The sequence below is a fragment of the Thalia democratica genome, chromosome 1, assembly GCF_965202585.1.
Source record: "Thalia democratica chromosome 1, ktThaDemo2.hap1.1, whole genome shotgun sequence".
Taxonomy (NCBI): Eukaryota; Metazoa; Chordata; class Thaliacea; order Salpida; family Salpidae; genus Thalia; species Thalia democratica.
The window spans coordinates 62,155,833-62,181,003 of NC_139165.1; the positions used below are offsets into that span (position 1 = coordinate 62,155,833).

Sequence of the window (25,171 nt, forward strand, 5' to 3'; positions counted from 1 at the left end):
TTTTTATATAAAAAACGGTCTATTCTAGTTTCTCAAAGTTATTATTTTTGTGAACGATATAATACTGGAATATCTGCAGCCTGTACTACATATACCAAGTTTAAACTATTGTTTATTTAACTTCATTCGTTTAACTACATACCATAAATTTAAAAACAAAATTGACCAATCTCAATTTTGAGATTTATTGCGTACCTTAAAAGTAACCCTACTTTAGTTTAGTTCTTTCTGTTTTTTTCTTTACCTTCAAGTTTGATAGAATTTTAGTAAAAAAACAATATCGTTTTTTTAGTTAATGATTAACTTGATCAAATATACAAATTGGTAATATTTAATTTTTCGGTAATGAATACTTATTTTTTCAAGTTTGTTTTCTTCAAAAGGTAATAGTTTAAAAAAACTATAGCAGCAGGTTTCTACTCAAAGATTGTTTTATAGTACTTTTTAACATAGTTTTATTTAAATACATAAACCATACAAAATTTATATATAAAAAGCTAAATATGAAAAACAAAATTTTTGTAAAATATTTTGTAATTTATTTAAATTTACTTGCATAGTTGATAGTCATACTTCTTAATTATTATTGATTGTTTTACTTAAAAAAGTTAGTTAAGGTATGCATTTAAAAGATATTTTGAAAATAAAAATTAATTTTTGTTATTATAGGTTTTGTAAATAAAATATAAAGATTTACATTTTATCTATTTAGAAAAAAACAGCTTATAAACTTTTGTTTGTGAGCAAAGTTAATTAACGTTTTATCGACACTACTGGGCGTTCATACAATTTTTAAGCTGTTTTGTAATGTTTTAAACAAACTTTAATATACAATTATTGCTATTTTTACACTTAGTAAGCTTAATTTTGCTTACGTCTCTAAAAAATGAATTAAAAGCTTTGCAGTGCATAGTAAATAAATAAAAAATAAAAGATCAGTGTTTATCATTCGCACAATAAGTTTTTAAAAATACTGAACTAGACTATTAAGTTTAAACATTTTTAACAAAAATTACTGTTACTGCTGTATTTTTCATATAAAACTTTTATATAATATGCAAGAAATATGTAAAATATAATCGACATAGAAATCAAAATAAAATACAGAAACTAGAATTTTAATATATGTTTTTTTTTTAGTTTAAATCGTTACAGCAACTATAAACTTAGTTCCTTTAAGTAGTGTTTTTAGTTTCTTTGTTAAATTTGTGTTTGTAAAGAGGAATTATTCAATTTGCGAGAGTAAACATTTTATTTTGAGTTTTTTATATTTTTGTCAATTCTCACATAAGCTTTTACAAAATTTTTAAAAGTCAACTTGTAGAAACCGTTAGTATTAAAATTTGCTTTTAACAACAAAGTTAAGATAAATTACTTAAATCATAGACTTAAATGATTAGAAAAGTATATATTCTCTTCACGCTTAGTTCTCAGTCTCAGTAAAAAAATATAGCTATAATAACAACTAACTTCCTTTTTATAGTTGTTAAATATAACTATTTATTTTAATTTTGATCAGGTATAGAAACAACAAACAAAGAACATGAGTTTTAAAAAAGTTTTTTTTTGTACACAAATTAAATGAATTAACAAAAAAAAAATTTTTTTTTAATATTATTAACAAATCTTAACATTAAATTTTGTATTTCTTCTAAAAAAGTTATAAATTGTTTACAAATAAGTACTTTTGACGTTTTTTTTTTGATAGATTTTAATTTGATTTTAATAAATAACTGTTTTAATTTGTGTATCTGAGTTTTATAGGAATATATCAGAGTTTTCCAAAAGAGATTCTTTTTGGCGATTTTAGTTAGTCGGAGGGAAATAACTATTAAAGGGGGAAAAAGGGGGCGGTTTTGAATTTTTTGTCAGTCATAGAATTCTTAATTTTTAGCATGCTATTTCACAAATTTTATTTTGATTTTAACTTTTATTCTGAGGTAAGAATGAAAGCAGGGGTTTTCAAAGTGAACGATATCATGGGGTAATAACTAGTAAGGACATAAAACACTAAATGAGTAAATAAATAATTAAAGGGTCAATATCTAATAAAGGAGGCGATTGTGGAAAGAAATTTTTAAAACTCTGATATAGATTAGTAGACAATATATTAAGCGTATAAAATGAATTTTGGTTTTAGATAAAAGTTAGTCATAAGGTTAGTGTTTTATGAATTGTATATAACCAAATAACAACAATAAACAAAAACACCAAATCTTAAGATAGTTTATAACCGCTGACCGATGGTTCGGTCGGGGTCAAGTTAGTTGGTTGTTTAGTTTGGGTTTTTGCCTTGGTTTGTGACCGCGTTATGCGTTTTATATCGTCCATCGATAAGCGTTTGGACGACATGATCTAATATGTTATTTAATTACAGTATTACAAACGTTCAAATGGAAGTTAACAATTAAAACAAGTAGTAAGCTACTTCTTATTATACTACCCTTTCGACTATACTTATTTGTTTTGTTCAATTTCTGAGTACTAATCTTTTATTAATTTTTTTCTTAATATCTAACTTTTGAAACAAGTAGAAAGCTACTACTTGTTATAAGTTCATGAAATCTTATAGAAATGTTTATACAAAATGCATTAATATTTTTTTGACAAGTATGTTTAAGGTTTTATGAAAATATAATTATAGTGTTAATAGTTTAAAATACATAATTTAAGATTGATAAATGTAGACAAGTATTATATATATTTTTTTTGGTAGTTAAATAGTTGACATTTTGTTAAATATCAAATTTAAAAAATAAATGTTCATAATAATTATTTTTATCATAAAGCATTTGAGTGTATATCAATTAGATTAGTTTACGATTTTTTTTAACTAAAAAATATACCAGGTGGTTCAACAAAGTTAGAATTTAAAGTTGTTTGCATTTTTTTTAAAATAATAATCAAGTTTTATAACCATACAAATAAATTAATTAGTTTTACTTTCTTTAATAATAAATAAAAATAATTCTTTCATAGACAAATGTATATTTCAATTCATATTAAAGTTTTTGAAATTTAAAACTGTATAAATACGTAGATGAGAAGTACTAAACTCAAAAACTTGTAGTAGAAGTTATTATCATTATTATTATAAGTTATAATACTTAGTTTTTGTTTTATATTACAATCAGTACTATATTGTTTTTTGTTACAGCAAATATTTTAGTTTTTGACATATAAGTTTATACACTAAAAATCTAGTAAACGTAAGCTTTATATCATATTAATACTTATGTTTAAGACTTCAAAGCCTTGGTGTGAAAAAAATATTTCTTTAAACTTTTCAACAATATTTTAAAACGATTTATTCATAAAAGATTAATATAATCAAAATACTAGCTTTTTGTGAAATACAGTAAAAACACAATTTTATTTATACTACATAACGTAAGGCTAGTTATACAAGTAGTCTTATTTTTTAAAACTATTTTTTTCATCAAGTAAATATGCTAGAACATTTGTTTACTCATATATGATATAGGTAGTTTACGGCCCGTCAACAGATATCTCTGGCCCGCAACGTATCTCTTAGCAGTAAAGCAGCTAAGTAAGAAAAAAGAGAGTTGTTTATAACAAGTATTAAACAAGTGCACTTAACTTGATTTTTGGTGAACAGTAGTGCTTGTTGTATAGATTTAACTTACTTTTTATTTAAATATTTCTATTAGTCTTAGAAGTTAGTATGACCTGGTTGAAATTGTTTTACAAAACTTTACTTTTCTTTAAAAAAATTAATGTGTATTTCCCACCAGTAGTAAACATTATAATGTTAATTAACATTATTTATAACTCATACATCGTTAAGTTTTTAACAATATTAACAACGTTAGTTTTAATTACAAAATTACTTTTTATACATGTATAAAACAATTTATTAAACAGTCAAAAGTATATTTATTTATGTTAATAAAGTAATTTAAGAAATTAAAACGTAATTTTAATTTTGTTTATTTAAGTAAAACGTATCTTTTAAGATTATGTAAAAACTAGAACAACTTTAAAGTACAATGGAAAATGAATATAGTAAGTAATTCTACAAACTTAAAAATATTCAGTTTTTTATCTAAAGAACGTGCAATTTTGGCACAGTGTATTTTGGTTACACATATTATATAGTTTCATTCTTCTTAGTACCTTAAACTTTAGTAAGCTAACATTTGTTTTTTTTATCCAAAATATCTATTAGAACTAGTTTATAATACTGTTATGCTTAATAGCTAGGTAGAGTTTTATTTTTGGTTTAATAAAAACATTTTTTAATAAATATAATCTCATGCATAATTTGGTAAACTTGTCGTGATTATTTTCATGTAATATTTAAAAGTCGCCTCGTCACACCTGAAATAATTTCTCCATCGTAGCGTAGTTCACGGTCCATTGCATTTCTTCCACACATAAATTTTTCTTTATTTATTTTTTTATCTTCGTCAATGAATTTTTTGTTGTTTTTCAAACCGTTTTATTTAGGCTCAAGTGACTGAAGAAAACTTATAAATACCTTTTAAAAAAGCACTCATCACAGTTTTTTGAAAAAAAATTAAATTGGTATAAGAACAGTTGTGAATATGATCATAAGATTTATTATGTTTGAACTTTATTTAGTTTTAAAAGTCTAGCAACTAAAGCTAGTTATTAATACAATTTAAGAACTAAATCAAATACTGTTTTTATTGTTTAGTTATCTTTGGTACAATTACTAGAAAGTTTAGTAAAATCATTTGTTTTGAAGTTTTTGTTCGTCTTTTGAAAATATTTAATGTTGATATTCTTAAATTAAATTTAATATTATAAATTACTTTGTCAAGTGCAAAACAAAAAAGTTATAAAATAAATAAAACTACTTTAAGCTTGATTTAATTAACTATTTAAAATTACTACTTTTGTTGCAATTATATTTTTATTCCTTTTTAATCGTATAGTCATAATGTAAATAATTGTACACTCTACCTACACTACTCCTAATTTCAAGATATTAACGATTTGAAAAAGCTTATATGTTATGCAACTTTAAATTGTAAATTAAATTGAAGTTTCTAAGTTGAACATGTAAACTTTTTATTGTACAAACTTTGAGAAAATATGAAATATATCAAAAGTATATAATTGTAAAACTAAAAATTTAAGAAGAAAATTATGAAACAGAACAACTTAAAAACAAAAACTGAACAAAAATTGTAGCTTAAAACATTGCTTTTGAACTCTACAAAGTAAATAAAAGTTAAACTAAACTTAAGACTATGTTTAAAAAAATTTATTAATATATTATAACCAGTTGTGTAAAGTTTAGAAAGTATTTTTTTTTGTTTAAGTTTAATTTTAACTTTAGAAATAGCTTTTAATATATATTTTTTTAATACAGTTTTCGTTATTGATAAGTATTATAATACTGTTTATAATTTTTTTTAAGCTTGATAACTACAAATATTTGTATCAACATTTTGACAGCATTTCACATGATCTTAAAAGTTTTGTTAAAAATTTATAGAATGTTTTTATGATTTCTTAAAGATAATAATTAGTGTATTTTTAAATAGTTTTGTTTTTAAACGTTAAATTTTATAAAATCGAACTTTTTTATTCAAGTATTAAAGAATTAATGTATTTATTAAATTTAACAAAACTTTTATGTACAATTCTCTCAGTTTACTGTTACTTACCTTTTCTATTCAACCTGTATAAGTAATTTTTGTAGTTTAACTATTAAACACTTAAATATTTACCTACTAAACAAAACACTGATTTTTTCTCAGCTTAAGGCTGTTAGAAATTGAAATAGCGGTTTGTATTTTACTCTAAACTTCACATCAGATTTTGATAAAATAAAACTCTGTTAAAAAAAAAATGTTTTGAAAAATGTTTAATTTATATACAAAAATTATAGTTTAAAGTAGTTAGTAATTTAATAACTTTTTCAATAGGGCTAGTATTAAAAACACTAGTTTAAAAACATAAAACTTCTTAAAGTTCAAATGCTTAATTTATAAACTAAAGTATCACATTACAAAACTTATTAAAAAGTTGTGTAATATTTTTATTATTAAATTTTTGTATTAATCAATATAAAATTGATATATCCTTAAGTATTTTGTATAGTGATTAACTTGTTGCATTTCTGCATAAATTATAAGTTTTAGTGACATCAGTATCAGTTATTTAGTTATGTTTGATTATTTTTAGACTTTTCTTTTTGGTTAAGTAACAAAACCTGATTGTAACCTATTTTTTAAAGTTTTTTTTTTCTTTTAAATCAAACAATTATGTATGTTTTACTTTACTTCTACTTTAACTTTACCTATTGACAACAATTGAAAGCTGTCAACACCTTTAAATCGGTTTTAGTTTTATAAAAAGAACGTCCAACGTAGTTAAGAAAGTATTTAAACTAACAAGATACAAAATCTACAAGTTTTTGTTCAATTATCTTTTGTGAGCATTATATGAATTAATAAAATGTGTTTTTACGTTGTTATTTTTAATAATTTGTTATCATACGCTAAAATTAAGGGTGCACTGCACAACTATTAAAACTTTGACAATTCAATTTCTAACATTTAAAGTTTTAATACCTCTAAATTAATTTTAACCATCTTATTTAATAAAAATTGACAATCAAAATATTTTACTATCATAGTACTATTAATCAAACCTACATGATCATTTTTATTTTCTAAAAATTTTAGCTATTACTAGAAATATGGCTAAAATAAGTTTCCAAAATTATTAAAACGTATTAACTTTTAGAAAGTTACACTTTTCTGATTTTATAAATACTTTCAAAATACTTTTTTCCAATTATAACCTTATTATTTAGACGTACAAGTTTTTTAAATTATGTATTAGTTTTTGAATTGTGGCCTTTTAAACATTTTTTTAAGAATTTGAACTGTCATGTAACCAAACTTAGTTTTTTTTTAATTAGTAAATTTAAATTTATAATAAAACTACTGTTTAAAAGTTTTAGACGTACTGCACTAAAAATATACCTGCATGAATAAAGATAAAAGAAATGACAACACAACAAAGTGGTACAGCAATAGACACTAGCAGAACACAAGTGTTCAGTACTGGACAGAACAATAGTAATAATAAGCAAAGCGATGAGACCACGCCAAGACCCGTTTTAAGTACACAGTCAAACCAGGTTTTAGTTTTACTTTGATTTTATCTTATATGACATTTAGATTAAAAAGATACTTGTTTCTAATAAAAATATACACCTGTAAAGCTGTTTATATTTTATGAGCAGCAAAAAATCTTTAGTCATTTAATTATATGCGTACAAACGCAGTTTTAAGAATGATAGACTGAATCTCAGCATAAACCAAATATAGACAAATTAGAAAATATCTGTAAACTGACAAAAATCATCATTTACCGAGTATACTATATTCTATGTAATTTTTAACTTTAAAATATTTAGTAAACCCTCAATGGGTCTGTCAAAAAACAACAGCGAATTTAGTTGATCATAATTTTAAACATTTTAATTATTAAAAAAATAAACTTAATCATATATTTTGTAATTTTATACTTTTTTGTTTGTTTTCATAATAGATTTTAAAAAATTAAACTTGAAAGTATTTGTTTCGAATTAGTACTATGTATATTGAATTTTTTTAAGGAATTTCCTTTAAACAAGTTATTAGCGTTAAAATTTTTTTTTTGTATATAAACATTTACAATAGTTGATAAGATTACATCGTGTTTTCATAATGTAGAAAACAGGCTCTATAAACATCGACTTTTTTCATTCTTTAATATTTTTCTAAAGAAACAACTGCTTAAGTACTTCATCCTACGCAAGGCCTCTTGTCGCTTATTAGTTTAACTTTTTACCAATTAAGTTGAACGTTCATGTTTTATTAAATCTGTTTAGTTTTTTATGGCATTTTATGTTTTTTTGAAACGAATTCATCAGTTAATTACCTTGTAATAAGTATAATAAATAAATTTGTCGAAACTCTTTACCGTTTTAACTTTTATTTTTATCTCACGTTTCCTGCAAAACATAGATTATAAGTGAAATTCTTCCTGTTGTCTGATATTTATCGTGTTTTTCAAACATAGTCTTATGCAGATTTTTAAAACATCAAACAAAATGTTAAGCTTTGTAGCTAGTTTATTTTATAGAACACGATAAAAAATTGGCGCTTAAAAACTTTTGTAAAAGGACCGGTGTATGGAACGACTTTTTAATCATCGAGCTACACACCATTTGTTTACTTTATCTTTTTTGAGCTATAAATAAAGAACAATAAAAAGCAAAACGTTTTTTTATAAACAAAAACTTGTTATTTTATTAAACTAAACAGTATAAAAGGAAATATAAATATTTAAAGAAAAACGTAACGCTGTATGAAAGTTTATTAAGGTAAGCTTAATATGAAAAACAGATAGTATATATATTTAAGAATAAATTTTAACTTAAAATAATAGTTTTAGGTTTGTTGAACTGTTTTAAATTATAAAACAGTTGAGATTTCTGTGGTTCAGTAAAATAAAATAATTCTTTTTTTAATTTAAGCTTTTTAATTTTATATATACATATATAGATTGATACCTATAGATTTATAGAGATAAACTGCATAAAAAAACACAAAAGAAAAATGCTTTTTCATTTAAAGATGCTTAGTTTATTTAATCCTGGCTCGAAAAATAAAAATACTGGCTATCAGCTATTTTGAGTACGTATTTATCAGCAAAATAGTTATTAGTTTAAATTAGTAATCTACCGAATCCAAAAGTTTTGGATTTGGCCAAATCCGAATCCGAGTCTTATTTTTAAATTAGGATTCGGCCGAATCCGAGTTCGAATCCTAATGTTTTAATAATTGGAATTCTAAAGATTTAAGCTGCTTGTAATCTAAATAGAATACAAATTTATAAATAATAAGTACTTATTATATAATACTTATTTAGTAAATTAAGTTTGAACAACATTTCTAACGTGTTTATAAATAAATACATTTTTATTTAAGAATATTTAATTTCAAAAGCGAACAAAAAAACGAATGTGTTGCTGAAAAAAATCAAGCTACACACACAAGAACTTAGTTTCAATATTTTCATATCCATACAAGCAACATTAACAACTAACTTGTATTTTTGTTAGACAAAATAAATAAATCATCGACTTTAATAAATGCTTAAAGCATAAAACAAATCACAAACATAATCAAAATATATTATGTTTAACTTAAGAGTTAGAGTTGAACTTAAGAGTTAGTTTTTATTTTGACCATAAACAAATTAGAACATAAACTTGTTCTTGGTATAGAATAGGGGTGGGCAATGTACGGCCCGCGGAGACCGTTTTTGAATAACAATAGAATTCGGCCCGCAGATGAAAATGACCGGCCCGCGTTAGAAATGTCAGGCCCGCAAAGTTCAATATTAAAATTTTGCTGTAAAACTTTGTATTATATTTTTACAAAACAAAACTGTAAAATTTTGACATAAAAAATGTTTAAAAATGGCTTCTCAAATTTAAGTCTACTGATTAAAACCATTTTTTCCTAATAATTTGTGTTGTTCTAAACTTAGTTAGAATACATTTTTGTCAAATTAACCAAATTAATTTGTTTGTTTATATCTGATACTTTACATACCAACCTTTGTCAATTACCATGTCAATTCTATTTGTAGACATTACATAAACATCTGACATGTCGCAATCTACATCGTAAGTTGTCACGTTTGAGAAATTGTTGTGAATTAGAAGGATTCAAAAAAGTGATCAACCGTATCTATAAAACAGATTTCGGTCAAATCTGGGTCCAGATCTCGATTTAAAGTTAGTATCCAATCACATCCGGATAATATTTTCTAATTAGTATCCGGCCAGAACCGGATTTAAAAAGACATTATCCGGATACTGGATCTGGTAAATCACTAATTCGAAATGCTCTGGCCTGCCGAAGACAAAAATTTTCTTGATCCGGCCCGAATAAAAACGTTGCCCAACCCTAGTATAGAACCTTCTTTCGCAAGATTCTTCTATATTTTAGGCTAAAGTTTTACAAACATTTGATAATTCTTTAGAACTTTCATTAGTGTTGACAAACTTCGTCAGTGATCATGATGCGGGATCACGCTTTAGAGCAATGCATTGTTTTTACTTCACTCCTTTGTTACAAAAAAAAGGTTTAAGCAGTACAATAATTTGATTAGCCAGTTGCCATTCTTTAGCGGTGATAATCGAATCTTGAACGTTTTTGTAACTAGCCACATAGTACCGGACACTTGATTTTAGCTTTTTCAGTCTCTCTAGCATAAGATATGTTGAGTTCCACCTTGTATCCACATCTTGAACAAATATTTTTTTTCTTTAGAACATTGTTTATAAAATAAAATATTAAATTGTTTGAAATTATAACATATATGTCATAAATAAAAAATTTCAAATAAATATACAGCAAATAAAAGTAAATAGGTAAAAGTATGAAAGCATTTGCTTTAATGTTACATATTTCATTGTATAAATATTTGACCTTTATATGAAAAATCTCCAAAAAAAAAACTTTTTATAACTGAGATTTTTTATTTTAACTAACAGGTTTTCCAAAAAAACACAATAACATGAAATAAGTAAAATAAAATTTCTACAATCCTTGTCATAAATTATTTAAGAAACAGTTAAATAAAAAATCAATAACATCTGAAGGAGACTGAAAACCGTATTAACCAAACAAAAGATACTTTAAATAATTACGTGGTCTTTGTAAAGTAGACCTCTCTACTAACAAATCCATAAATTTATCCGTAAAATATATGTTATAAGTTTTCAAGATAACCTTAGTAGCGATGTCTAGAAAAAAAATCTTGGTAAGGCCTAAGCTGTGCAAATAAGATTTCACTGAACTGAGGTGACCTGAGGAAAACCTTACTAAAATTAAATAAATTAAATTACCTACAAGTATATATTTTTTTATACTCTCATAAGAGAAATACCAAAATGTTATATGAACTGAAATAGGTTCACGAGCAAACATAAAAAACTAAATATATGATGAATTAATAAGAGCAATTATCCAAAAGCTGAGATTAAACGCCTTAACTACGTACTTAGTTTTATTTAAGACTCTAACAAAATAATTTATCATAGTTTTTAAATTGTGTTCAAAACTCTAAATTAAAGTTGAGAAGGCTATTATAAGTGTGAAAAAGCACTGTTTTATCTACTCAAGCTTTAAATCATTAATTAGTTTTACATTTCATTTAACTTTTGACAAACAATTGAGTAAAATTCAAAAAGTTTAAATTGGTCTACTGAATCCAAATTTTCGGATTCGGCCGGATCCGAATCCGAATCTCGTTTCGAAATCAGGATTCAGCCGAGTCCGAGTCCGAATCTTGAGTTCTGTAGATTACTAGTTAAAATATTCAATTTTTTTGAAGGAATTATATCAAAGAATTTGTAAATCTACACAAAACAGATATTATATTTTAAAATTAAATGCTAAACAAGCAAGCTTTTCTGTTTTATTTAAAGTTTCAAGCAGTTAATTAAAGTTTGACAATAAATTTTAAGCATTTTCGTATAGATTACTTGATAGAAAATAGTAACTTATGAACTTCGAATTATTTTTTTGCTTGAGTTTAATAAAAACTATTTTATTATTAATAATATCTAAATTGTAAATAAACAATTTTATAAAATTCATAATTAACAAAAAGTTATAAATACAATGTTTTTTACAAAAAAATTACTAGCATTTTCTAAAATCACTGGCATATTATCATAAAACTGAATAGTTTTGCTTTAAGTTACTTCTTATAGCATGAAACCTTTAATCTTTTATGATCTCTAATTTCATCAATTTGAATGTGTTTTAAATGAAAAAGTAGCTATTAAAGAGGTAAAAGTTGTAAGTTCGGTAATAAAACTTATCTAAAGTGTTCGTAATAAAAATCTACTACTTGACACTATAAACTAAGCTTATGAAAATTTAATGACTAAATGTTTTAAGTTCATATACTTTAAAATTTAATATATTATGTAAAATGGCATTGCTTGAGTTATTGAGGCATGGTTTTCTAAGTTTCATAAAACGTTGATACATTTAAAAGGTTCATCCTGAGGACGAGATAGGAGTAACGCTTGACTATGACTATCAGGCACAGGAAAGACATTCCGAACCAGGAGAAGAAACAAGTGAGACCAGTAGAAGAGAAAACAGGAGAAATAACAGAGATCGCAGAAGAAGAAGAAGGTTTTTATTTTATTTTAATTGAATGTTACTTTAAACGTTAACAATTTATTTTTCCACTAAAGTAGTTTTTAAAGAAAAGTATATTGTGAAAATATCAAAAAATGAAAGTTTAATTTTCCGTAATTTAATTTAATGAAATTATATCCCTAAAATTGCTTGTTTTTTGTTTTAGTCAAATGCACAACACTTTAAAATTTACGCATTAGAATTTTTAATTCTACCTTTAGACTTTGAGTAAATTTAAGATATTTTATACAACTATGTTTTAAACCTGACTAAGTTAATCAAAATAAGCAGTATAAGACTAAAATTTTGTTTATATCTAATTGTACATGTATGTTAGATACCATCAATAAGTTTAAAAGTAATATAACTTTGTTACGGGTTTATAAACAATTTAAAATCTATTAAAAACTAAAAGATTAATCAATTAGATTTGTTTTACACTTGTAAATAAAAAAAATACATTTTAAGTTTAAGGTACAGTAGTTTTTCTCTAAATACATGTAACTTGTTGTTAATAAAGAAAAGATGTATTACTCTATTACTCGATGTAACTGTATGTACGATTAATTAATATAAGTTTTTAGTAAATTTAAAAGCTTTATAACTAATGCACGCTTTCTATTTTTCGTAGAACACTAGGTTTTGTCTAGATTTTAAGGAGCTCTACATAAATAAATAGTATTTTAAACGCTGTAATTACCATTTAAAGTCGTAAGTAATATATGTAATACGTAGAAATGATATCAAGTTTAATATTTTTGAACTGTTTTAAAAATCTAACTTAATATTCTAAATGTTCTAAAAGTTTGTTTCATTCTAATAGCAGCTGTGTCTACTTGATCAGCATTTTTTTTTCATAATACAAATTAATTAATCTAAATTATTCTGTAACTATCAATTGTTTACAAAGATTGTTAGGTTTACTTTGAAACACTCTTATTTTATTTTTGTTGTATCTTAAATGAAAAAAAACATCTCTAACGTTAATTTTATGTTAAAAAGTTTACAGCGCTTTATTTTTTTTACAAACTTTTGTTTGTTTTTAAATAGTAATAATAGACAGACATTTAGTTGTTTAAGTCAGTTTATAACAAGATTAAGTTTAGCATTAGTAATGTAGCCAATTAATTTTTTTTAAGGGATTTCTAATTCAATCCGGCTAACAATTTAACATTTTGTAATAAATTTGATTTTGATTAATTTCATATATAGAAAAAACATTAAATTTGATTATTTATGAAGTTTTATTACTTCAATGTTTCAAATTTTTAAAAAGACAAAAAAAATACAAAATCTAAATACTTTCGTTGTTTAATGACTATACAAAAATATAAGCTTTTTATTTCTAAGCTTTAATGTATCACAAAAACTCGGTCTTTCTTTCTATATAGATGAAAATAGCTCATAGTTAAAGCAAATAAAATGATTTTGTTTTTAAAACATTTTCTTTAGAATAATAATCTTGAAAAAAAATTGCATAAACTCTAAAAATATTTATTAATTAATTTGTATTATTCCAGTAAATTAATTTAAGGATTTAAAAAACTTACTAATTGAAAAAAATATAATTTTTAAAGATTTACAATTTACGTAATAAGTTAATTGAGTATAAGTTTTACATTTAAGTTAAAACAAAACTCAATAGCAACCAGTTTTATATCTTTTACAATTTTTTTTTGTAAAAACGATACTATGTAATCTAAATTGTATGGCTAAATTATTTAAAATAATACTTAAAGTAAACCTCGTTGTAAGTTTCCCTGCACTCATATAAGGTTTTGAGCTACATTAGTTAAAAATCACTTATATTAGAACTAAATTAAACTCTTTAATACACTTTTTGAATAATTACAGTTTATTGAACGACAAAAAATACGCTCAAAATATTTGGTCCTAGGACCTGGTGCACAAAAAACCTTTCGGTTATCTAGTCGCACACCACGGATAAATTTAAAGTCTTGTTTAGGACAATAGTATGATTTTTAAAGAGTTATAATTAAGCTTATATAAAAAATTCGTATAAATACTTGTAAGTGGTATCGTTTATGTACTAATACTATTTTTATTTGATTTTTTTTTTATTAAAACTAAATTCGGGTTATTTAATTTACTTCATAAGTGTTTCAAAAAGTGTAAACTTTAGTATAGTCGCATGCAAAAAAATAGTTCTATAAAAAAAACTTTATGAATAATGAAAACGTTTTTGTTAACGGTACAAATCTTATGTATGATATTATTTTAAGGTATGTTTTGGTAGTTAACTAAGCTTTAATATGTTATGTAGTGTCAGGTGAAACTAAACCACAATAATATTGTTTTTTAAATAAAAAATAAGTAAGCTACTTAATCTTATAGAGTTTATTTTGAGAATTAGTCATACAATACTTTTTAAGTTTGAAAACAAGAGAGCTACTAGAATAAGTAGCAACTTATAAAAAACACTTTCTTTAAAGCTTAGCATTTATTAGTCATAAAAATAACAAATACTTAGTTTTTATAAGTTTATGGTTTACTAAGGTACTAAAATCATTTTTTCTTAATTTTTACATATAACTGATTATTTAGTCTCTAACTATAATAAACAAGTACACCAATTAACTAATATTTTTTTAATCTTTTTTTAGCTTGACTGAACTTCAGTTGCCATATGTTTTAAAGTACAAAAAGTATATTAATTATAAACATTTTTTTTAGTAGTTAAAACTGTTATACTTTAAACTGTGAAAGTTAAAAAAAGTAAATACCCTATATTTTTCCATAACAGACGCCGTGAACGTTCGCAAGTTGGTTTGTTCGAATTCTATAGAAAACATTGGTTTGGCCAGTTTGCTTCAGGAATGTTTACTGGACTAATTTTTCTGGTCATTGGACTTGTGTTTATCATCGTGTTTGATCAGTTGCCAACTTATATTGGTGTACTTTTTGTTTTAGTTTCTTTCCCACCATGCTGCCTTTCTATTAACAGGTAATACTTGTAAGTAGTTTTAGAGTTTAAATACAGTTTTATAAACGGAATAAATGTTTGATAAAGTTTAGATAAAAAAAATAATACACAATATATTTAAACAAAAAGTATACGTTTTTGTTATTTTGAAACTGCGCATAAATAAAGTTCTAATAAAAAAAGAATGATGACTTTTAAATTCTATAATGTATTTTTATTAAAAAAAAACAATTTAACTTCAATTCAAAACTAAAACTTTAAGAAAAAACTAAACAACTCTATTAGACTATTGTCGGTTTTAAGATAACAGATAGGATTTTTTAGAAGGCCTCAATTAGTCAAAACAACTGTTAGTTATTTTAGTTTTACAAGAACTTTTTGCGATTGAAGCAGTTGTGCACAGATTTTGTATTCCCTAAATACCTACTAAAAGTATATAATTGAATTATTTTAGGTCTTAAATTTTAAGAAGAACAAGCAAAAAAATTTAAAAAGTATTAAAACTTTTGTTTTTTAAACTAAAAAGATTTTTTCAAACATTTTTGTAGTGTCAAATTTAAATAAATTTAACAAATTTAACAACTAAAAATTTATTTAACTCAGTTTGAGGTACAAAATTCAATAACTATGTTATTAAAGTAGAAAGTAAAGCTAAAAGTGTATAAATTATAATCACAATTGATTGTAGCATTTAACAACTATATAAACCGTTTTATTTAAGTTAAGTATTGAAATTGTAAAACGGAAACCACAGAAATAGACTTACATAAGAAAGTTAAGTGCCTAAACTAAAATTATTTATAGATTTTATTCTTTTAATAGTCTTTGTTCCTACAGATTTTTTTATAAATATAAGTTACCTTGAAATATTAAGCTGGAACTCATTTTAATTAACTTCATTTTACTATGTAATGATTTAATAAAACTGAAACACGAATACATTTTGTACTAAACTTTAATTACCAATAAATGACTTAAAAAAGTAGAAAACATGTTATGTTACATTTAAAAACGTTAAGAAAATTTGTTGTATTTTTTAAATCTTTAATGGTTTAAAAAAAAGATCATAAAAAATTTAACACATGTAATTAAATTATTTTACTTAAATTCATTAAAACTAAAAGTCTAACTGTAAAGAGTTTTAAACCTATCACACTTTATAACGAATCACAATTTAAGGTGACTATTATCGTAACTCTTATACTTAATACTAAATATTACCCAGATATGTTTTGTTTTCACCAAACGTTATTCATTTTTAATAAATTTATAACTTTTAAAGTTTAATAATTTTGAAAATCCTTTCGTGGGCCGGACTTAAAAAAAATCTTATCGAGCCAAGAATTCTGAAAAACTGTACTATAAAACTTAAATAAAATCCTAATATTGAAGTTTCAGTGTAATATCTCTACTGTGCGCTAAAAAACAACTTAAGAATACATAATTCTAATAAATGATTTTTCATTAAAATTTTTAATTGTTTTGATTTGCACAATTTTTGTTCAATTTAAAAGTTTTACCAACCTAAAAAATCTCCCGCAGACCGAACGTTGCCCACCTCTATGTTAATGAATGCTTTCTGTTTTTCAACTAAAGGCATTAAATTTTATACAATACTTCATGATCGCATCCAATTCTGCATGTCTAAAAACAAAGCAAAAACTGCAGAGTTTTCACCGTATAAACGTTATACTGGTGTTGCTACAATGGTAAATCACTATGACAAAGATTGCAAACTCTATCGCTCAGTTGATTTATACATTTTCACATTTTTGCCTCACTACCAGCTTAATAAACCGAAAACCTAAGCTAAGGAACATATATTTTACGAGCAATCAAGATTGATGACAGGTTCATTGAAAGTTTTAAAAGCTCTGTGAATTAATTATTGCCTTTAACGCACCAAAAGACGCAGGTATTGATTGTCACATAGCTAAAATTTAAGCCACAATCGCTCGACTACTTGTGAAAATTTAAATAATCTCAAACAGATATAATGTGATGATTGAAATACTTTGCAATTTATATTCAGAAATTAATTAGCTGAAAGAGAAAAATAATTAATTAGCAGACCCAAGAGGACATATAAATTAAACTATACTATTCCAATTTAACCTTTGTTACTCTTTTTTTAATGTCTAAACAATTTTTAGTTACTTTCTTTTTTATTTCTAAACTTTAATAATTACTATTACTAGTATTGGTTTAATCCTATCTACTATGTGTTTTATTCGGAATTATAGTGTTCTCTACAAATCCTGTGAGCAAGCCACGTATAGTCGATTTTAGCTGCAAGAAGGCTATTATTACTTCTTCTCGAGTTTGGTATTACTTTGTTTTTTAGCATTCTAAGTTTTCCTAATTTATTTTTATTACATAAACATGAGTGTAGTAGCAGGACTTAAGATCTACTACATGAAAAAACTTTAATTTCAAAATGTTAAACTAATATATATTTAAAAAAATTTTTTTAAGTTATGTATAATTTATTATATACATATAGTAATCGAAACTTTAATTTTACCGTTTTTGTAAATATTTTATGTTCGTTTTTATATGCTAAGTGTAAACAGATTTATAAGAACATAAAAGTAAATCCTACAAATAATTTATCTTAATGACTTTTCTTCAATTATTTTGATATCTTTAAAAAGTTAAGTGTTTAAGTTTAAAACACCACTTTTAACAAGAACAAACTAATATATACAAATATTTAAAAAATCGTTTTGTTTGTTTGCTACTTCATTGAAAAAGTAAAACGTGATTTTTCTTTGTCATAAAACAAACTAATAACGTTTCAAAAAGAAAAGGATGTTTCACCTTTAGTTGAGTAAAACACGTTTGTTTTAAGTAAACAAGATTTTATTGAGGTTTTTGAGTTAAATTTATAATTTTAGTGTACTTCTTATTCTTTATATATAAAACATCTTTAAGCGAATACTTTAACCATTTAACTAGTGATAGTAAAAATATATAAATTTCAACGATGTTGTTTTTTTAAAATGTGTAAAAATAGTAAACTGTCTCTGTTAATAAACACTAGTCTAATTTTAACAAAAATTATATTTATTATTAATTTCAAAGTTTATAAAAAGTTGCGGATATTCATTATCGAGACAGTTTAGTTGTTGGTTGTTGTTTATTGAACGAAAAAAATCGCTCAAAATATTTAATCCAAAGACCCGGTGCTCGAAAAATCATATCGGTTATCGAGTCGCAAACCTCTTGGAAACCTTTAAATGTCTTGTCCAAGACAGTAACAAGACTAGTCTAAACTTTAAACTTAAAAACTAGAAAACAGTTAAATTATAATATTTGTTAAAGAAGCTAAAGTGTTAATGAACAATAGTATAGATAGCTTTTTTTTAAATAACTAAAAATAATGTGTTTTGTAAATTTTGCCTATCTATGCTTTAACACCTTTAACTCTAAAATAGATAAGTAAATCTAGTAACTGTATTCAACAAAACTTACTTCTGCTTTGAAGTTGTTTTAAAAATTAGAGTTTAGTTTAAAAACTATTTTTATATCATTCGATTCCAACTAAAAACTAGTTATTTTTATATAATATATATTTAAATTGTAAAAATACTATGTCAAAATTTTAGCTAGTTCATGCTCTACACTAGCATGAGGCATGAGCATAATTAAACTATCATAAAACAAAATAAGTAGCAAAGAATTATGCATTAAGATTAATAACACTAATGAAAATATTACCAAAGTTTATAGAGTAGTACATAAAAAATAGTATATAGCAGAAAATTATATATTAAAACTTGTAGCAATTTGAAAATTATGTTATTACAAAAAATATGTTCTAAAAATAGCACTTTTATTTTTAAGTAAATTCTTTTTATTTGAGTGTATAAAGAGAGACTAATTTATTTAAAGATTAATAAAAATTACATAACATTTTTATTCGCAACTTTTTTAGTGTTAATAATCAAATATAAAACTCATTGACTTAATCTAAATATATCTTTAAGACAAACTATATGTTTATGCAAATGTTTAGAACCTTAAAAACAAAACTTACCGATTTTCCAATACAAAACAAAGCGTTATGCTTTTAGTCATAACTATACCAGATATTTAAGTCGAAGACAAAGGACTAAAAAACTGTTAATTAAAATTTTACATACAACAGAAAAGTTTTCATTCTAGAACAAGGATTCTTAAAATGTGCACAAATACTGTTGAATTACTCAAAAACAAAATCTATAGAAAAAACTAAACAAATTTTCTTTATTGACTGAGTGTAAGCCACTTTAAGCAAAAATATTGTTACAAAAAAATGTTCAATTTTATAACTAACATTGTTTAATTTGTTGAAGTTTTAATTTAATATAACTGCAATTTGAAAAACATGTATATATTTATAAACTTGTAAACAAGTACAAATTTGTAAAAAGTTCAAAAGTTGTAGAAGGAAAAAAAAAATTAATGTACGTTGTAACACTTAAACTTTTTTGTATAAGTAAAATAAACATCTAAGTAAATTTTATGTAGATTACGACATGCAAGAGCAGCGGAAAGAAGAAGAAGAGAAAATTTAGAAAGACTGAGAGCATTAAGAAGGATGCACCGACAAAACAGACAGGAGGAAAGAAGTTTACCAGGAAACGACATGCCTCCTGCATACAATAACCTTGCTTTCGTTGGTAAGTAAAATAAAACTTTATTTATGGTCCGATAATAAAAGTCCTCGGTAAAAACTTCAAAATGCGTGATAAGTATGTAAGAGTATTTTTTCAATATTTCAAGCTATCAAATTCCCGTTTCTATTAGGTGCAATTTCAGCCCACTGTGCTGTTTTTAAAAAAAAGTCAGGATTTGTGCAGCAGCATTAAAGTTTAGAACAAAATATTAGTGGTTTTTCTCGTTATCCAAACTTGTTTATACAGGATAAGGAATATTCTTTATTTTGTTATCTAATAACATGACATGGCACATTTATTAACAACAAATTAAAGCACAAAATACTTTGTTTTCGTATTAAACATTTCTAGTATGTTAATAGCTTGAAAAAACAAACTGAATTTATATATATATTGAAACCCTTCACTTAAATTCCTTATTTGTATCAAAAAAACAAACTTTATTGTTTGATAATATTTTTTAAACAATTTTTTATTAACAAGTTTCTAAAATCTGTAGATATACACAAAACAGCTGCTGTACGTTTTTATTATAACTAAGTAGTAAAACTAACTGTCAGTTTCTACTTAAATTTCTCAAGTTCCTAATAAATGTTAGAAAATATGCGGACTAAATCATTTTCAATACTTTTATATTCTTAGTTAAGGTTCGTTAAAATCTAAATGACATTTTTTCTGTTAGAGATAAGTATAGAAGAGCTAAAGTTTTTAATTTCTAAATAAAACAATTAAAACTAGATTTGTTTTTGTTTAATCTGAATTATACTAAATACTTAAGAAATTTTTTAACAAATAGGTGCTGATTATTAATAACAACTGTAGTATATTTCTTAATAAAATGTTTTGTTGTAGTTGTTTTTTCTAATTTTGCATGTCTTATTTTTATTTATGTTTGTAAGCACTAAAAAACTACATTTACTAATAAAGTTCCCCTATAGTTTTAACTGAAAATAAACGTGTTTGTATGTTATTTAAAAAAAAAAGTTAGATTAAATTCTACCTCCAATTTTTGTTTGTTCAAAAGTGTTTAAATTAAAAAAAAACACATCTAGTGTGCTACACTAATATGACCACTAGACCAAGCACTCGAACAAACTAGATAGTATAGCCCTGCCTAAACATCCTCATATTTAGTTAACTTTTAATCTACTAATTTATTGATAAAAACTCGAAAAGTAATGAGAGGCGGCTATAAAATATATTCATAGCTTAAAGACTGTTGTTGTTGTTGTTGTATTTATAAAAACTGAATAAATGATAAATAATTTTGTTTTTATTTTAAAACTCAATTCTTGTGAGTTATCATCAAATTTCAAACAGTTAATTTTTAGTTTAAAATAGTTATTTAAAGTTATTGATACTGCAATGTCTAGGTAATGATGGAGAATTACAAGAAAGAATTTCTAGAAGTTCTTCCATTTCAACGTTATCAGAGTCCGATCTACCTTCATACGAAGAAGCTATTAGAATTAAGCAGGAAATCGAAGAAGGTTCGAATATATTTCTATACTACTTAAGTTCTTATAAAGCATATAAAACTTTTGTTTTTTTTTCTAGTTATAGCTTTCCAACCTTAACGTTTTTTTTTTTGATAAAAAGGCTAACAGTTTAAGATTTATTCTAAACTATAAAGTATTTTCCTTTTTAATTTTGTTTTAGTTTTTGTTTATTTCATTCCGTATTGATAGTTTTAATATAAGTTTAGCTTAATGTTTTCTCACATGTTTATCATATTTTTTCTACACTTTATTATTAACTGACGATCACTTTTGTTAAATGAAACATTGTTTTAAACATAAAACCTTAAGTTATTGGAAGTTTCACTTAAGTACTTCTTAAAACTTTTTTCTAATTCTATTCAGATAAATAGTCGATAGAAATATGACTTTAGTTACTTTTTGCGAAAATGATAGTTTTCAAAATAGTTTTCAAAACCAAATTTTTTAAAAGTTTACAACGCTATAGCTATATAACTATATAACAACTTTTCCACAACATACTTTTAAATAGCTTCTTCTTTTCTTTTAAAACTTAGACAGAAAATTTTGTTACACTTTTATAAAAGAAAAAAATATTTAATTTTTTCACAATTCACAATATTTTTTACAAAAAGTTATTTTAGCAGTCAGATAAAATATAATTAGGTAATAATGTTATCATTCTTAAAGTTGTATTTTTCAATTTCCTTACAAAAAAAAGCATAATCAACTATAATTTTACGTTTAAATTTAAAATTAAAATAGTTTTGAAAAAAAAAGTAAGACTCTACTAATAATTACAAAGAGACGCTCTGCGACCTTGTTTCTTTCTAATTATGAGTCTCAACTTTGTTTACAGTCGTACGAGGCAGTTTAGTGCTCATTTTTTGATGGCTAAAACACCTCAGCTTTGCTAAAGATAGCTGAAATATTGATACAGTTTTTTTTTAATAAGTTTGAACTAACATTTATTCTGGCCATCATAAACAAAGTTTAGATGTTTCGCCCGATCAATAAAAAATAATGAACTTCACTGCACGACCAACAATAACCGCATGCGAAAAAACCCACGACCAGTTTCGTCATTGTAGAACTCATCAGGCAGGCTAGGACGAAACCAGTCGTGGGTTCTTTCGAATGCTGTTGTTGTTGGTCGTATGGTTAAGCTCATCGTTTATTCTAAATAAGGTAATTACAAATTTTACAATTCTCTTAATACTTTTGGTCATATAAAAATTCTTACTTTAAACATAAAGTATTTTAGTCATAAAACTATTAATTAAAAAAAACTACAAATATTTAACGTACTAACATTATTTTTAAAGTTTTTTTCAAACTTTCGAAAATCTACTCAAAATGACATAATGATTTATTTGAGCTTGTTTGAAAAAAAAAAAAGTTTTAGCCATTTTAATTTACTATACCTAATAGTGTTGATTTAATATACAAAAACATTTTTTAGAGTTGGCTAGAGAACGAGAGCAGGCTAGCATATCAAATACACAAGATATTGCGGGAAGCAGTACAATGGTTGAAGAAGTTAGAGACGCAACAATGAATCATGATGAATCTAGTTCATATAGATAGAAAAGCCCCTGTTCTTTTGTTTTTACTTTTTTGATAACAAAGGGTATTTGATTACTCTGGTATGAAATAACTTCACTGCTTTAAAGATCATATACTACTTTTAGATTCATTAACTCTAAGTATAATTCTATAAACTTTAAATGAATACGGTATTTTATAAAGTTAAAAATGCAGTTTTATAGTAAAAACTAATTTCGTTCTTTTTCATTCTATATGCATTTTCGCTTAAAACTGTGCTATATATTTTCAGTGTTCTTTTTAGTATAAACTATTTATCAAGCCAACAAAACATATTTTTAAGATTAATTGAGTATTGTAAAATTTCAATGCTTTTCATTTTTGTCATTGTTGGCGTTTTAGAAAAGTTTAGGAAAAATCAAACGCAATAAAGCTTTAAAAGTTTAGATTTGTTTTAATAGTTTTTTAAAGTTTTAAACTATCAAAAAATTTATATTAGTTCCAATCTTTTACCATACTCTTCAGTTAATGTTGTTTGATTTTATGTATACAAATTTTAGAGCTTAAAAATATTTTAGTACTGAAGTAACTTGTTTTAGATGATACAAGGGTGCTTTATTAATTTTCAATTATTTCTTTTTAGTTTTTTTAAGTGTTAGCAAAAAAAAAATTGTTGTAGTTTGTTGGAAGTAACTTCTATCACTTTTTGAATATAGAAACTTCATGAATTCAGTTTGTAGTTAGCAAAAAACGTTTTTTTAGTTGTTAAGTATATCAATATTTAAACAAAAATATGACGCCACATAAGCTTCGGCTGTAATTATTATTTAAAAAATTTTTATCATTACAATAGTTTTTTGGTACTAAAAAGAATGTTCTTACCACTAGATGTAAAATAGTATTTTAAGCTATTTTTTACAGCTTTAATAAATTTGAATGCAGCAAGTGTATTTAGCATTATTTTTAACTTACTGCTGTGATTTAGTTTTAAATGACTACTGAGCATTTAAAACAACACACTTTTGTAAAAACGATTAATTTTTCGAATAAGAGTAGTAAATAACATTCGCATATTATGCTCGATCATAAACTGTAAAATTCCAAAAAACAAGTACTATATTTAGTTAATAACATAATTTTAAAATAATGGTTTGTCTTTTTTAATAGTTTAAAACAGTAGTTAACAGATTATTTTGTTCAATTAAAATTAAAATAGACTAAACAGAAGTGATAATCGCTAACATTTCGTTTTAACAGGTACGTTTTATATCGTTTGAAAATGTACCTGTTAGATTATATATATTTTTTTTTCTTAAACAAGAAACATATAACTAAAGATGAAATACCAAAAACAATGCTAAGTAAAATAAAATAAGCAATTTAAAATTAACTGTAATAGTTGACTATATAAGGTGTACATTTATCACTTCAGGTTCCAAGAATAAAGCATAAAAGTAATATAGACTAAATTATTTTGCCTGCAAAGCTCAGGGTTAAAGATTACAACAAAAATTATTTTTAAAACAATTATAATTTTTTTTTTGTCTTTTTATTATTCTAAAACTATTTAAAATGTAACTATCAGACTAATACTAGTTACAGTAACCTGCTGCTGTTTAGACACAGAACAGAAAACGTAACCAACCGGTAGTGCGTACTAAAGAATTTTTGGTCTTAATTCCCTACATTAAGCCTATTACAAACACTTTAAAAGCCACAAACAGTTTACATAAACTATCAAACAAAACTCCTTCAAAACAAAAACTTTCACCATAATTAAAAGTATTAGAAGTCTTTAATATTCACTCATGTGTATACATAGGCATAAGAGAAAGTCACTGTTGAAATTATTAAAATACTTTAAAAAAATCAGTCTTGATAATAAGTTTAAATAGTGCTGTCACGTAGACCTTTTACAACAATGAATTATAAAATACAGTAACCTCTCGCTTATTTACGCACATTGTGTCCACAGAAAAAGTGCGTAAAGATATGAGAGATCGTAAAGATACGAGATGTACCAAATATACTTACTATAATGGCAGATTTTTGATATTGCTTCTAGTTAAAAGCAGACTAAGGACTTTCCCACTTTTAAGAACTTTTTTACTTTATTTATAAGTTTGAAAACAAAAGATAAAAATTATACATATATTAAAAAAAAGATTTAAATTTATATAAAATAATAAAACATGTAGAAAAATTTTACTAACTTTAATAATAGGTAGATTTTATCTATATTTATATGCGACTTATTTGATACTTGACATTTATATTCTATTCTACTTAGCAAATTCAATTTATAGTAGAGCATTTGTTTAA

General features: G+C 24.2%; 1 protein-coding gene across 1 annotated transcript; it reads left to right on the top strand.

The window, feature by feature from the left end:
• Nucleotides 1-6,961: 6,961 nt before the first annotated feature.
• On the top strand, nt 6,962-23,764 carry LOC145833138 (uncharacterized). Its single transcript, XM_082940341.1, has 6 exons — nt 6,962-7,144; nt 12,073-12,215; nt 14,986-15,186; nt 19,678-19,829; nt 21,200-21,316; nt 22,767-23,764. Exons 1-6 carry the CDS (start codon nt 7,010-7,012, stop codon nt 22,889-22,891), a joined length of 873 nt encoding a protein of 290 aa, XP_082796467.1. The 5' UTR covers nt 6,962-7,009; the 3' UTR covers nt 22,892-23,764.
• Nucleotides 23,765-25,171: the final 1,407 nt, after the last annotated feature.